The sequence below is a fragment of the Cebus imitator genome, unplaced genomic scaffold, assembly GCF_001604975.1.
Source record: "Cebus imitator isolate Cc_AM_T3 unplaced genomic scaffold, Cebus_imitator-1.0 Scaffold271, whole genome shotgun sequence".
In the NCBI taxonomy this organism is placed as follows: domain Eukaryota; kingdom Metazoa; phylum Chordata; class Mammalia; order Primates; family Cebidae; genus Cebus; species Cebus imitator.
This window is the reverse complement of record NW_016107586.1, coordinates 2,393,710-2,410,666: the sequence shown is the minus strand read 5'-3', so window position 1 is coordinate 2,410,666 and position 16,957 is coordinate 2,393,710. Positions and strand designations below refer to the sequence as shown.

Genomic DNA, 16,957 nt, shown 5'->3' with positions numbered 1-16,957 from the left:
TCCACATGGATCTGGGGGTACTCTTCTCATCCATGCCAACTGATCATTTTTTAAGTTTTTAAAATTAAAGTGGTGTATTTTAAAATGGATTTATTCATTTACCCATTTAAGAGAATACCCTGAACTCCTACCATGAACAAAGTCCCTTGCTAGATGAAAGAAAAGGAAAAATTAAATGTGAGCTATGCTCTCAAATAAGGAGCCAGAACTCCATTCAGAGTTGTAATTAGGAAACTAGAGCTAATATTTATTGAACTCAGCTTGTCTTTCATTCCCTCCTGCCCTCATCCGTTGTTCCCTATGCCCTGACCATCACATCAACCATACTCTTGCTGAAATCTCCAGTTCCCTCGATCCTTTGACTTTTTGCCTCAGGTACCTGGCAAAGACGATCAACCCTGAATGGATACAACTGAAGCCTGAGGTGCTGGAGACATGGGAACAAACAAAATAACAAAACTGAACATGACAGTGACAGTATAAATTTGTGGTTGCCACTCCCACCAGACCCTCAATAGGATCTCCAGTCCTGCTATGTTTCTCTGGCCAGTTCTCTCTCTCTCTCATTCTCTAAAATGGCCATTTAAAATATTCTCCCCTCTCCTGAAACTTCTAACTCCTCTACTTTCTTCTCATTCTCGGTAAATGGTCTTGATGCCCATGAATAAAACAGAGGCCATCAGCTGAGAATTCCTGCTCTCAAGTATAACTAATCTTTAGGGTCTGCATGGTTCTCTCCTCCTCCTATCCCCTTCCAATGGAAGGTATATCCTTCCTCTTACCTAAGGCCAATATGCTTACCAGTGCTCTGGTTCCCACAGCCTTGCCTTCTTAGGGACACTGGCTTACCCATAATAACTGCATTTTCTGACTCTCCCTCTATCCTGACTTCTTCCTGTCAACACACAAGTGCCTTCCCTCAGTCTCACCTTTCTATGTCTCTCTCCCCTCTCCTCTGAGCCAAGCTTTTTGAACAAGTTGTTCTAAAGTCACTGCCATGGCTTTCTCATCCACTCTCCTCATCCCAGGATATCTGCATCCTGTCACAACCATTCCATTGACATGGCTATGCTAGATATAGTGAACTCCAAGTTTCTCTTCAAAGAATCAGTAAGTCAGTATGTTCAGCTCTCTTATTCTTTAATTCTCCATTTTAAAGTTTAACTTCCTTGTAGTTTCAATAAACAACCTTTTCCACCAGTTCTAATCAGCAGTTCACATCTGTTCCTCTGGTCCCCTGCTCTGTCCTGACTCATCCCGATCACATGCTCTGATCACCTGCTTTGACCTAGGTCACCTCTGGCTACCTGCTCTAACCTGTTCCATAACTGTCCTTCCTGCCAAACTACCCACCTCACCACTCCAGCTCATGCCCCTGCTCCCTTTAAAATAGCCAATCAGAATTAGCTTAGACTGTGTGGTCTAACCCTAGCCAATAGAGGAGTGACACAGCAGCAGGGGCTACCTCCATCAGGAATAAGAACCCCTTCCTCTCTTGTCCAGATGTGTGCTCGCCATTTTTCTGTCTGTGAGCCACACCCTTCTATAGAAGTAAATTTCCTTGCTGAGGAAATTTATATTGGAGTGCTACTTCTTTTGCGGCACTGAAAATTTACATGTAACAGCTATATCCACAGACACTTCATCCTAAATCCAACAGACATTTATTGGTCATTGTCTAACTTTACCTCTGCAGAACTAGGCACTGTTCACCACAACCACCTTCTGGAATCACTCTTAGACTCTCCATCACACACCTCTTATGGGACATCACAGATCCTCTCAATTGTTTCTGAGCCCTTGACCACCTCTTCTGCCTAGCTGACTCACTGGCTGTCCAATTCTGTGTGCTCTTACTAACTTCATGTAGGCATACCCGCCCTGTGCCTCATCTGACACCTGTTTCACATGCCCAGAGGCTTCACTGTGGCTCCTGGGGACAAGATGCAGGAAGTCATGACAAAACCTGAAAGTGTGAAGGAGTTACCACCCTATGAAATGAAGCTTTGATCCATGGGATAGAGGAGTTGGTGGATAAATTATCATCTCCTTTCCCCTTCCCCACCCACAGTCTGTCACTGCCCGAGGACTGTCCTGATTCACGGAAGTTCATAGAACCTCTCAGAAGACTACCTTTGAGATAAAGTAATCAATTGCACTTGGTACCAAGTGGTGACCAGCAAGGTAATGTGCCCTCAGACTGGCTCTCCTGCCCTGGGATCACACACCCTACCAAAGACGGGGTGCATGAGCTCTTGCCTCAGCCTCTGCTTTCCATGGAACCAAGGCTGAGGCATATTCTAAAACCCTCCTTGCCTAGTTTCGCTCCTTCTTTCATGGCTACTCCTATGAGTCTCCTAAGTGGGTCCCTTCCATTGATATTTCTCTCAGTTCCACCTTAGGCTCTTCTTGAAGTGTTCTTATTTACATTTAGTACTTTGGCTATCCATTGACTTAACTATTCCCAAAAGTTTATCTCCAGCCCTCTCTCCTGAGCACCAGTCCTGGATATCTGTGGCAAGGCATGAGTCCCCCAACATTTATTCTCCATTTCTCCCTCTGAGTAACAGAACCCCCAAATATTAACCAGGCACATATGGCCACTCACAACAAAGACCATATGACTCAGTGCCCCCCTTGAAGCTAGCTGTGGCTTATGGCCGAGCAGGTCAATGAGTGTAAGTGGCAGTCGTGTGTGCACCTTCCAAGTCCTGCATTTCAACAGAAGGTTTGTGGCCTTCCCCTCATCCTTTTCTCTTCCCATTGGCTTCCAAAAATACAGGGGTGGTTCCTAGAGTTCCTCTGCTGTTTCTAGAGTGTTGCCCTCATCACTAGTCTCTAATGGGGTAAATACTAGAGATGAGGGCAACATCCTAGGAACAGCAGAGCAGCATTACAGTGGGAGCTGCTGACCCCGAGGAGCCACCACACATCCATAGCTGCTTGGGCCCAGACAGCTGCATGTGAGAGAAGGAAACACCTGTTGGTGATTTGGGTTTCTGTGACCACAACTGACCCTAAGTCCTAACTGATATATCAGCTGCCAACTAGTTATCTCCATTTGTTCATCTCAAGCAGTCACAGTTCAGTTTGTCCCCTAGCTCATCTTCCCCCATTGCCTCCTCTAAATTCCCTGCCCCCAAGCCCTCATTATCTCTCTATAGCACTCAGTGTCCCTAAGTTGCCCAAGTCACAACTCTGGGTATAACCCTAGACCCATCCCTCTTCCTCAGCACCACACCCAACATTTAGTCAGTTACGAGTCCTGCGATGCTACCTCCTAATCACCTCCCAAATAGTTTCATTTCCCTCTATCTCTACTCCCACCCTAGTCCATGCCACGGTCATCTCTCACCTGGACCACCACAGCCTCCTAATTGATGCTCATGCCTGGTTTCCTTCCAATATACCTTCCACAATACAAAAGTATTAGAGGGAAACAACTGGCTGGAAAGTCTTCTTAAATGCAGACATAATGGTCATATACCTGCTTAAAACCCTTTAGTAGCTTCACATTGCCTTTCGGATAAAAGATTTGTCCAATAGCATAGCTTATATGGAGGGTGAGTATCCTTTGCAGTACGCCTAGGAGAAATCCAGTTTAGGCTAAACCCAGTTTAGGTGCCCTGCATTCATTAGCAACACCCCCTTTCAGGACTCTCTAAAGCATCCTGATGTGGATGATAAACCACACTGTCACCTACTTATATGGCTGCTCATGAGCTGACCTCTGACTGTCCCTCCAGGCTTGCCTCTCTCATGGCATATCTCTTGTTCCCATTACTATGAACTTTTCATTAAAACCTACCGTGCTTTCTCTACCTCATGGCCTTTGCACATGCTAGTCCTCTGCCTGGGATCTTCTTTCTTCTTGTCACAAGGCTGATTCCTGCTCATCCTTTAGATATTGCTATGGGTTGAACTGTGCCTCCCCTAAATTCCCATGCTAATATCCTAACCCCTAGCACTTCAGAATGTGACCTTATTTGGAAATATGGTCTTTACAGAGGGTAATCAAGTTAAAATAGGTCATTAGGATGGGCCCTAATCCAGTAAGACTAGTGTTCTTATAGAAAAGGATCATTTGGAGACAGACACACACAGGGAGAATGCCATGTAAAAATAAAAGCAGAGATCTGGGTGATGTGTCTATAAGCCAAGGACTGCCAGCAAAAAAATGAGCAGAAGTTGGTGAGAGGCATAGGAGCAGATTCTCTCTCATAGCCTTCAGAAGGAACCAACCATGCTGAGACCTTAATCTCGGAATTCTAGTCTCTAGAACTGGGAGACAATACATTTATGCTGTTTAAGCCACCAAGGCTGTGGTACTTTGTTATGGTAGGTCTAGCTAATTAATACACGTATCTGCTTAAACATTACCTCTTCTTCCAGGAGGCTTTCCCTGACCATCCCCCTACACCATCAGATTAGGTGAGGTACCCCTACTACATGTTCCCATTGTACCTTAGATTAATGAAAGCTATGAAAGAGCTTAGAAACCAAATGAGTTTAAAGCCCACTCAGCAACTTACTAACTATATAAGTTTAGGGAAGTAGCTTATAAGAACAAAAAAAAAAACAAAAACGAAACTTGGAAAAAAGAAAAATTGTGTTGGCTTGATTTCTCACATTGTGTTATAAGCATTTTCCAACAAGCCTCCTCAAACAAAAACCAGACTTTGTACCTTGTTTTGCCCCATGTCTGATACTCCTGGAGAATGTAACTTTGTTATCCTAGTATACTAACAGCCCCAATGTGATAAAAGCAGGCACGCATTTACGGGTTAGAGTTTAACACTAGAACATATACAATGCTATGATTCTGTTCCCTGGTAGAAAATAAGTTTAAGTAGCTAAGGTTATAGGGATCTCTGGAAAGTTAATCATTCATGTTTCTAACCTAGAAATATTATTTAACCATTCCTTTTTCTAACTCTGTGTGCATGTGTATGTGTGTGTGTATGTGTGTGTTTTGAGGTGGAGTCTCGCTCTGTCACCCAGGAGTGCAGTGGTGTGATCTCAGCTCACTGCAACCTCCTCCCAGGTTCAAGCAATTCTCCTACCTCAGCCTCCCGAATAGCTGGGACTACAGGCATCCACCCACCTGACTAATTTTCATATTTTTAGTAGAGATGGGGTTTTGCCATGTTGGCCAGGCTGGTCTCAAACTCCTGACCTCAGGATTAAATCCACCCACCTCAGCCTCCCAAAGTGTTGGGATTGCAGGCATGAGCCACAGTGCCTGCTGGATGTTCTTTTAAGCACTCAGGAATTGCTATGGTCTGTTCGTGCCCCCAAAATTTCTATGTTGAAATCCTAACCCCAATGGTAATAGTATTGGGGATTGGAGGATTGGGACTTTTGGGGAGTGATCAGGTCAAGGGTGCAGAGCCCTCATGATTGAGATGAGTATCCTTATAAAAGAGAGCTAGCTCATCCCTTTCACCATGTGAGGATATAGTGGAAATTATCATCCACGAATCAGGAAGCAGACCCTCACCAGACACTGAAGCTGTTAATGCCTTGATCTTGGACTTTCTAGCCTCCAGAACTGTAAGAAACAAATTTCTGTTGATTATAAGCCACCCAGTCCATGGGATTATGTGATAGTTTACTAAGACAGGGACCAGCTTCGTCTTCCTGCTGGTTCCGTTATCAAGGAGTTATACGAAACCACCTTACGACTCACAAGCTGTTTGAAAATTCTACTTTAACATCTCATCTCTCTAAAGTTTCAGTCTCTTTCTTTAAAATAAGGACCATCATAGATGTCTCATGAGGGTTTTGTGGGGGCGGGGAGGGGAGGCAGGGATTAAATGGACTAACCCATTGGCAATCTCAGTGAATGCCTCTCTGATGAAACTCATGGTGGTGGTATAGCTGGTGTACAGCATATTGTCTTTGCTTGTGAACCCCAGATGTTCCAGACCCCACCAGCCTGAGACTACAACCATAAGACCATTCTCCACTTAGATTCTTTTTCAAAATTGTTATTTTTAATAACACAAATAATATATGAATCCATTCTGCTCTTTTAAAACATTAGAACATAAAGGTAAAGTCTTCTTGGACCAATTTACTTCCTGGAGTCAAATCGTGGTACTTGAGCTCCTCCTTGTGTGACTTCCAGAAGTTCACCTCTTTTGAACTTTTACTAAATTACTGTCACCAAGTGAGTTGCATCCTCCTCCCTGCTTATCTTCCAGCTCCCTTGTGTTTAGGCCCACTGCTGGCAAAGCTACTTGGTGAAGAGGACTACTGGCCCTCATCACAGGATTAAATCTCACTCACATTTCTATGCAGCACCCAACGGTGCCATCAGGGTTGCTGCCAAAGTTTCTAATCTTGGTTTCCAGAGCAGAGGCTGGAGGAGTGTCTGTCTCCCAGCTCTGTTCATACTCATTCTTGGGCCCCGGGGCACCTCCGCTGCCACAGAGCCTCACTGAGAATCTCCTCATGAGAGAGCAGTGTCTGGCCCTCCCCACAGCATCTACCTTGTCCTCCCCTGCCCTTCTCACTCCTGCCCGCTCTGACTCAAATTTTCTAAATGGAAGTGGACGTGAATATTAAGACATGCAAAAAAAATCTAGGGGAAGGGTTGGGACAGGGAGAAGATACTACCTACGCATAGTCTTGGTCTCACCTCAGCCTATCAAAAATGCCCCCTACAGAAGACTCAGATATACCTAAAATGTACCTAAGAAGAGATATGTTTTATTTCCAGTAGGAAGCAGGAGATACAAGCTTATTGAATGGATTAAATCCAGTGAGCAAACTCAAATGCTTATAGGGGCCAGGAAGTTAATGTAAACGATGAAATGGTCTGAGTATATACACTTCTAGGTCAGGGGTTGGCAAGCACTTTCTAAAAAGACCAGACAGTAAATCTTTTTAGCTTTGCAGACCACATATGAGCTCTTTTACAACTCGAGTCTGCTACTGCAGAGCAAAAGCAGCCATAGACAACATATAACCAAATAGCATGTTCCAATGAAACTTTATTTACAAAAACAGGTGGTGGGCCACATTTGGCCTATGGGCCATCATTTACTGACCCCTGCTCAAGGTGGTGGGCATCTAGAACGAGCAACCACTTACTAGCCCACACCAGACTGTGACCATGTGGGAATAAAGGTCCAGGGTTGCCTGTGTTTGAGAAAGGCTACACAGATAACTTTTTCTCTAAATTTTTCCAATTTTAAAAATATTTTATGGCCTAAACAAAATACATTGGTGGCCCAGAATTAGCCTAACAATCATCATTTTTGAAACTCTGACTTAAATAAACATCATGTAATAGACACTATTAGGTATGATGCATATGTTTTACTCAATGAATTATTAGAAAAACCATATTTAGGAAATAGGAGATATTGATATATCCATTTTACAGAGGAAGAAACTAAGCCTTTCTAAGATCACACAGCTAGTAATTTGTGGAACCAGGATTCAGGTCTAAGTCTGTTATACTAACACATCTGTGCTCATTCCCCTTCACTGCTTTTTTTAATATTCACAGGTTATACTTAGGAAGGACAATTGGAGCCTTCTGCTTTTGGAATTATGAGAATGTATGCACTTGTCATCTCTCCCCAGCTGCTTCCTATCCTGCCTGCTATCCTGTATATCCAGAACTGTGAGATGATACATTTCTGTTGTCTGAGACACTCAGTGTGTGATACTTTGTTACAGAAGCCCTAGCAAGCTAATACAGTACATCAACAACAGGTGAATAAAGTATGGTATATCCATACCAAGGATTAGAAAGCAATGACTATTGACACATATATGCAGCGGCATAAGATAATTTCAAAATAATTATGCGGCATGAAAGAAACTAGATAAGAGAATAGACACTGTATGACTCCCTGTATATGAACTACCAGAAAATGCAAGCTAGAGTGACAGAAAACATATCACTGACAAAGGCTAATAAAGAAGATCTTTCTGGGGTGATAGATGTATCTATTATCTTGATTATGGTGATGGGTATATACATAAGTCAAAACTTATCAAAGCATTTACTTTACATGTGAACAGTTTATTATCTGTCCATTATACCTCAATAAAGCTGTTTTAAAAAATTTTAGGGCCAGGTGCAGTGGCTCATGCCTATAATCCCAGCACTTTGAGAGGCCAAGGTGGGCAGATCACCTGAGGTCAGGAGTTCAAGACCAGCCTGGCCAACATGGTGAAACCTTATCTCTACAAAAATACAAAAATTAGCTTGGCATGATGGCAGGTGCCTGTAATCCCGACTTCAGGAGGCTGAGGTACGAGAATTACTTGAACGTGGTAGGTGGAGGTTGCAGTGAGCTGAGATTGCGCCATTGCACTCCAGCCTGGGTGACAGTGCAAGACTCCGTCTCAAAAAAAAAAAAAAAAAATTTTTTTTTTACATAAACTAAATGTGGCTCCCTGAATCTAGGTTCTTACATTTTTGTATAAGAAATGCTGATATACTCATACCTGTAATCCCAGCAGTTTGGGAGGCTGAGGCAGGTGGTTCACGAGGTCATGAGAGCATGGCCATCCCGACCAACATGGTGAAACCCTGCCTCTACTAAAAAAATACAAAAAAATTAGCAGGCCATGGTGGTGCGCACTTGTAGTCCCAGCTACTCAGGAGTCTGAGGCGGAAGAATCACTTGAACCATGAGGCGGAGGTTGCCTTGAGCCAAGATTGCGCCACTGCACTCCAGCCTGGTGTCAAAGCGAGACTCCATCTCAAGAAAAAAAAGGAAAGAAAGAAAGGAATGCTGGTATATTATCCTTAATCATTCCTGGAATATCTTGTACTTCCCCTTGAAAATAAGAAAAATATCCCCTTGAAGGGGTTATATGATGGATAGAAGAGGGAGTACAGCCTTAAAATTGGCCACATGAAATAATTCAAGAAAGACCAGAAGTGTATCTTAACCACAGGTATTTCCCATACAGCAGACAAAAGTGGTATAATACTCCACTCTCTGAACATATAATTATTCTAATGTCTCTAACAACAATTACTTTAAACTGAACTCTAATATAGAGACCATCTCAATTTCAATATTAGCAGCAAACATGCAAACAACTCCAAGACGCCATTTATTAAGTGAAACTTTGTGTATTTATAAATATATTATCTGAGAATACATAAAGCATGTTAATAAAAGAGAATGACAGTAATTTAGTTTTCATATAGTGTTTGCCCTGACTGCCAAATTTTATTCCTAAACATAGCAACTATATTAAAACTTGTGATTGGGATTTTTTCCTTCTATATTTCCTTGTTTCAGATTTTTCATGTCTATTTCCTTTGATAAAATCCAGAACAGTAAGAGGAAAATGTAACCCAGTAAAAGGAATTCCACAGGATGCTGTAACTTACCAAAGGGCCAGTTCAAATTCTGGGAGAGAGGAGTAACTAGCCAGGTAGGTGCCACAGTAACTGAATGAAAGTAAAGTGTAGTCCAGAAGAACGTTGCCTAAAATATAAAATCCATTACAAGGATTTGATTATGTTAAGACCATGTTCAGTTAACTACGGTCTTATAGTTTATTTTCCTTTGCTAATGATTTTCACATAATTCAAAAGCATTTAACTATTAGAATAAGACAGCACCTGGCTAATTTCTAAGACCATGAACAGAAAGCTTAGAGCAAAGCTAAGATCCATTTGTAAAAGATACTAAAGTGAATTAGGAACATTAGGCTACTGTCTCTAGACTTCAATGCAGAAGTGAGCATACTGCACCATATATGTCCCAGAATGACTTGAAATGACCCAAGAATCATAGAGTATCTCATAAATATAGGAGACACTGTAATTAGAATAGTTATTTAGACATCTTTAAATATCTTGGAGGTTTGTAATCATTCTAGCCTACTTCCTCATTTCTATTATCTTAGGCCATATCTGCCCCTTAGCTTAGTATCTTCCAGCTTTTGGAACAGCTATAAAAAGTGATATACTCCTTTGTACCTATAGTTGAAGAAAAGCAACATGAATTCCAAAGTCTTAGCAACAAACGTGTTTTAAAATGCATCTCATGGGGAGGCCAAAACAAGAAGTGCCTGTCTCTGCTTCCCAGTATAGAATGGTCTGATTTTCCCTCTCCTTCATCTGCTGTTCTTTAATGTGGTTCCACAGGTGCAAGCTTTGCCCTCACCTCAGTCTGTATTTGTATGTGTCTCGATTGCGTTTTGTGTGGATTTTTAATGGCTGTTTCTTGCTTTTTTCTCATTCTCATTTTAATTGACCATAATATAATGCTACAATTTAACTTGCATCATTTGTTGAATATCTTTAGCATAGTCTAATCAACAAAGACAAAAATATGTATCTATTGAGCATTCACTACAAAAATTAAGTTTTTCTGTAGGCAGAGACCTTAATGATTTTTAAATGCTTGCTAAATAGTCATTTCCCTCCACAATGGAAGATGACCCATTTTAGATATTCTTTAAATCTTAAAAAATATGGTGTTTGAAGAAAAAAAAAAAAAAAAAAAAGAGAGAAAAATATATCCTCTATAATCCTACCACCGAACTTGGTAAATTTCTTTCTAGTATTTTCTTCTGTGTTTACTTGAAAAAAATACATATATATTTTCTTTAAATGTAACTCTGCTTTTTATAGCTATACTAGCCATAGATTAAATATTATATATGAGGCTGAGTGCGGTGGCTCATGCCTGTTAATCCCAGCACTTTGGGAGGCCGAGGTGGGTGGATCACCTGAGGTCAGAAGTTTGAGAGCAGCCTGGCCAACATGGCGAAATCCCACCTCTACTAAAAATACAAAAATTAGCTGGGCGTGGTTATACACGCCTGTAATCCCAGCTACTCAGCAGGCTGAGGCAGGAGAATTGCTTGAGCCTAGGAGGCAGAGGTTGCAGTGAGCCGAGATCGTGCCACCGCACTCCAGCCTGGGTGACAGAGCAAGACTCAGTCTAAAAAAAAAAAAAAATTAGCCAGGCATGGTGATGGGCATCTGTAATCCCAGCTACTCGGGAGGCTGAGGCCAGAAAAATCCCTTGCACCTGGGAGGCGGAAGGTGCAATGAGCTGAGATTGTGCCACTGCACTCCAGCCTGAGAGATAGAGCGAGACTCTGTCTCAAAAAAAAAATTATTTATGATAATCCACTTTTAAATGGAATTACATCATACATAGTGTTCCCTCCTATTTTTATTTACATTACATTGAGCATTTATCATTATCTTAACACCTCTTTAAAAATGTTTACATAATACCCCTTTATAGTGTGTTTTAATTTTTTTAACTATATCCATAATACTGGAGATCTAGGTTGCTCCAATCTTTTGCTATTATGATAGTGCTTTTTAAACTCCTTTGCATGTAAATCTTTGACCATATTTCTAACAATTTCCTAAAAATTGAATTCTTCTTGAAGTGAGTATACTAGGTCAAATTGAGCAAATATTTACTTCACAGGAAGACACTATCAACTTATAGTCCCACCTTCAGCAAATAGAAGTGCTACCAATTTCACTGCACTCTACCTAGCAATTATGATCTTAAAAGAAATTGTGACCTTGACTGGCAAAAAAATAGTATCTTGGTTTAAACCACACTTTTTTTTTTTTTTTTTTGACAGAGTTTCACTCATGTTACCCAGGCTGGAGTGCAATGGCGCGATCTCGGCTCACCGCAACCTCCGCCTCCTGGGTTCAGGCAATTCTCCTGCCTCAGCCTCCTGAGTAGCTGGGATTACAGGCACGCATCACCATGCCCAGCTAATTTAAACCAAACTTTTTAAAAACAAATGTTGAGATAGATTTGATGTCTTTGGTCATCTGTAGTTTAGTGATTTGTCTGGGTTAATTTCTTTTCCATTGTTCTGTTTGTCTTGTTTTTATTATTTCATTAATGCTCGGAAGATATTTGATCATATTTATTCCAAATATTTTCTTCAGTTTATTATTTCCCTTTTAATTTTTCATGGTGTTTTTAATGTTAATCAGTTTTAAATATATATGCAATCAAATGTGTCTGTCTTTTCTAAGTTTTTGTTTTGTATGAAAAGTTCTACCCCTTCCTGTAATCACTCCTCTATTCTATCATATTTTCTACTATTTTTAAGTGGATTTATTTCTGTTATTTATACTGAACGCTTATTTTCATCTGATATAGATCATGAGTGTCTAACTTGATACTTTTGTTCAAATATTCAGTTTTCTTAACACCACTGTTGAATAATCCACATTTTTTCTTTTTCTTCTTCCTTCTTCCTCCCTCCTGTTCTTCCTCCTCCTCCTCTTCCTCCTTTTTGGCGGGGCGTCTTTCATCATTTACTCAGCTCTTAAACACTTTAGATTCTGTCCCAAGTTTTCAACTCTCCCACCAATCTGGTGATCCCGGCACCAATGCCATACTCCTAATTACTATGGTGCCATAGTATTAAAATGACCCTCTGCCTTGCCATCATTCTCTTTCAAATTATTCTCATTCTCTGTTTTATTTTCCCAGATGAATTTTCGAATCATTTGAGTACTCCTTGCTGTCTAAAACATATGATAAACCTACATGATAAATTACTTTCTGTGACAAATCTCAGAAATATATTTATAATAACCAGGCTTTCCATCCAGGCATATATTTCTGTATATTTAAATATTTTAAATCAATGATTTTTGTAGTTTTCTTCACCTAGGTCACTCACACTTATTTTTCTGAATTATTTCTAAGTATGTATATCTTCAAACTGCATGCATATTTACCTCAACACTAGCATCTTACTGAGCATTCTTTTGTTAGTAGATTATTCCATCATTCATCATCTCCTTTCTCATAGCTATATATTTTTTTTCAGTTTTATATTTTGTTGCCATTGGCTAGAACTTCCAGATTGATATTAAATAATAGTGATAACAGGTCTGATGACTTATTTCTAATTTTACTGTGAATTCCTTTAGGGCTTCATTATTCAGTACGACTCTTAGCTAATGGTTTGAACTAACTTTCAATTGGCTCAAACAGAACTACAGCCAAATAACCAAGCTGAGGAAACTTAAAGAAAAAGTTATAGTCCACCTAGATAGTCCCCAACTTGTGAATGGGTTATCTTTTTTTGTTGTTTTTTATTTTGTTTTTTGAGACGGAGTCTTGCTCTATCACCAGGCCGGAGTGCAGTGGTGCAATCTTGGCTCACTGCAACCTATGCTTCCTGGGTTCAAGTGATTCTCCTGTCTCAGCCTCCTGAGTAGCTGGGACTACAGGCATGCACCACTATGCTCAGCTAATTTTTGTATTTTTAGTAGAGATGGGGTTTCACCATGTTGGCCAGGATGGTCTTTATCTCTTGATCTGCCCGCCTCGGCCTCCCAAAGTGTTGGGATTACAGGCATGAGCCACTGTGCCCAGCCGGGTTATGTTTTAAAAGTTGTCTTAATCTGTTGAGAACGCAAATTTCCCCACAAACAAAGTATTGTAAATTATACTGAAGTTCCCTGACTTCACCCAAACACTTAATTGACCCTTAAGACTATAGAGCTAAGTCTAGTCTCAAGCATGAGCTTTCTGCCCATGGGGTGATAAATGAGGGAATCATTAGGTAGAGGCTCCAGCAGAGGTGCAGTAGCTCAGTGTGGGTCAGCTGTATCTAAGAATGAGTCAGTAGGTCAGGCACAGTGGCTCACACCTGTAATCCCAGCACTTTGGGAGGCGGAGGTGGGTGGATCACTTGAGGCCAGGAGTTCCAGACCAGCCTGGCCAACATGATAAAACCCCATCATTCTCTACCAAAAATATTAAAAAAATAGCCGAGCGTCGTGGTGCATGCCTGTAATCCCAGCTAATTGGGAGGCTGAGTCAGGAGAATCACTTGAACTCAGGAGGCAGAGGCTGCAGTGGGCCAGGATCACGCCACTGCACTCCAGACTGGGTGATGGAGCCAAACTCTGTTTCAATAAAATAAAATATAGTAATTCAAATGGTAGGCAACATTGATTGGGCCCTTGGCATACATACATATACAGTATATTATATAATTGCATCTATCATCATTACTGCAGCCTTCACATTAGACACTATCTTTGCCCCTATTTCATGGATGAGGAAATTGAGGCTCAGACACTCATCTTTAGAAATTATATTAACATCAATTCACCAGGATTTTCAACACATATTAGAGAAAAAAAAAAAATCATTGTTCTGAAAAAGGTAATAGAGTCTTCTAGCCCAGTGCTTCTCATAGTTTAATGTGCATATGAACCACCTGGGGAATTTTGTTAAAATGCAGATTCTGATTGAATAGATCTGGCTTTGGGAGCCAAGTTTCTGCATTTATAACAAGCTTCCCAGGTAGCACCAATGTTGCTAGTAAACAGACCACACTTTGAACAGCAAGTTTCTAGCCAACTTAATTAAATCCTCAGTGATCAGCTTGATTCCTTCTTTAAAAATGTATATTAAAAAAAAAAAAAAAACCTTTCAACCTTTACTTATATTAGATTTGGTCAAATCTTAAAATCCTTCAATTACAGGCAGAGGAAGGGTTCTCCAGAATACCTTTCAGTTTGGTCCTTCTGGTCAATCCAGGAAAGCTGTATATGTAGATGAGGGGTTTCAGCTTCCGGTCAGAAAAAGCCACAACTTCATAGGGGATGTTAGTTGCCACGACGCCCACAATTCCATTACTACACTGGAGTACAGTCTTTTTCTTTGTTTCAATGTTAATAAATATTACAAAATTCCCACAAGGGTAGCAAATGGTGTTGTCGTTGACAAAATGAACATTCTGCTTAGGGAATCCTTGCACCCATCTTTGGGAAAAGACATGTCAACATCAATATAATACATTTCAAATACTTTTTTTTTTAAAACAAAGCAAAGGGTCATCAAAATCTTTGAAACATTGCTATTTTCATAACTTTTCTGCCCCCAAACAATTTCTAAGATAAAAGAACACATATGCTGGCTGTGAGATCCATTTAAGTCAATGAACTATAGAAATTTAAATGTAGACCTAAAGTTCCATAGGTCTCCCAGGCCTTCTTCAGATAACTTTTTCAGCAAACAAAACTCTGACCAAACCTGAGAAAGTCTCAGAAGGACTTCTGAGGTCTTGTACACTTGGAGGACAAAACGTGAAAGTAACAGAGAAAAGAGTTTGATCTCGTTCCCACACCAGATCTACTCAATGAGAATTATAAAAGAATAGCCATTCTTTTATCATTAGACTTTTAAAATAAACTTAAAAAACAACTTTGATAGGACAGCCTACTTTGTGTGTAAGCCGAGTAGGAAAATTGCTTATTTACACAGATGAAGAGTATGTGGCCATATTTCAGATCTAAAAATAGAGATGAATGTAGAAAATAAAAGGAATGAAGTCGACGTCAATGAAACGCTGGCACACAAAAGGCACCCTTAGGTAAGGAGTGTGTGCTAGGTGTATGCTAGAAGGAAGGAGAGATGAAGGAGATTCTATTTTTATTTAAATATTAAAGATTTGCTTGAAGGCGGTAGAAAAGGCAAGTGAAGGACACTGGTTTGGTGAGAAACCTCGAGACATTAGAGTGCCCAGGACTAGCAGGGGGTGCTGTATAGAGTCGGGGTGGGGGCTGGAAGTGGGGGGGAACACGCTAGAATGCAGGAAAAAAAATACCACCCATATTCGCGCAGTGCTTGATGCTTTTCAAAGGCCACTATAAATGCAAATACATCCAAAGCTAGTGGATGGGAGTTAGAAGGGATTCAAGATCCAAACTTTGGGGAAAATCACCAAACAGCAAGGACGGGATCGGGGCTGTCCCCGGGTGGAGGGGGAGGGGGATGTGATCAGGGGACCCGGATCATTGGCGGGAATCCTGAGCCAGTGAAGGGTGCAGGGGGCGTTGCTAGGTAAGCGAGCGAGGGTCAGGGTCGCAGGAGTGGGAAAGACAACTGGGGGACGGGGTCACGGAACAAGGGGATGGGAGAGCATGGAGGAGGTCACACGGGGAGGGAGGCTGCGGGAAGGCACTGGGGGGCGGAGAGGAAGGGGGCGAAGCTGCGTGGAGAGCCGCCCTAAGGAACGCGAAGGAGAGAAGGGAGGAAGGGACGTCGGGCAGGAGGTTCCGCGAGACCGAGATCGGTCGCGGGGTCGTTGAGACCGCACCTCACGGATAGGGACGAGCCGCCGGCTGAGTGGGGGCCTTCGTCGCGCTCCCGGCCTTGTGCCATGGGCCCAGTTTTCCTCAGGCGGGAGCGGGCAGCGCACGCAGCACCCCGGGGCGGGTCGGTGACGGTTCCTCAGCCGCCTGGCTGCGGGCCGCAACGCTGCCGCTGTGTACACCAGTATCCCGGAGACCGTAAGCCCCGCGACCATTGGCTCTGCTCTTTGGCCGTCTCCCTCCAGGGCCGAGCAGATTGGTGGAACGGTCGCCGCGCTCGACCAATGGGTGAGCGGCAAGCCAAGAGAGAGGCGGGCCCTTCCGAGTGTGGGCTGGAACGGCCCAGGTCCGGGCCAATAATTGCAAGTAAGGTTCATGCCTGCAATCTCCGTGTTTTCAGAGGCCAGCGGGGAAGGATCGCTTGAGGCTGGGAGTTAAAGACCAGCCTGGACAATATAGTGAGACCTTTCCCCCTCCCTGCATCTCTACAAAAATTTTAAAAATCAGCTGGGCATGGCGGCACGTGCCTGTAGTCCCAGCTACTTGGGAGACTGAGGTGGAAGGATCGCTAGAATCAAGCGTTCCAGGCTGCAGTGAGCTGGGATGCCGCTGCAGCACTCCAGCCTGGGTGACGGAGAGAGACCTGTCTCTAAATAAATAATAATTTTTAAAAAATATATTTCTAAACAGACATTCATTTTGAGTGCTGACTGCGCCAAATATTGTTGCAATGTCTTCACATCTCCCATCAGCCCCATTTACAGATAAGTGAGGAAGAGAAGCACATAATTTGTCCAAGGCTACAAAGCTGAATGGGACTTTATTTATTTATGTTTTTTTTTTTGTTTTTTTTTTTTT

The 16,957-nt window shown here is 41.9% G+C and overlaps 1 protein-coding gene across 1 annotated transcript in view; it reads right to left on the bottom strand.

Moving 5' to 3' along the window:
- The window catches only part of CFAP43 (cilia and flagella associated protein 43), a 97,770-nt gene extending 81,470 nt beyond the window's left edge, over positions 1-16,300 (bottom strand). The window contains exons 1-3 of the mRNA XM_017500813.2: positions 16,105-16,300; positions 14,514-14,767; positions 9,371-9,467 (exon numbers count right to left, since the gene is read on the bottom strand). Of these exons, the coding sequence (XP_017356302.2) occupies positions 9,371-9,467; positions 14,514-14,767; positions 16,105-16,169 (416 nt within the window). The 5' untranslated portion in view covers positions 16,170-16,300. The remainder of the gene's footprint in view (positions 1-9,370; positions 9,468-14,513; positions 14,768-16,104) is intronic.
- Between the last annotated feature and the right edge of the window lie 657 nt (positions 16,301-16,957).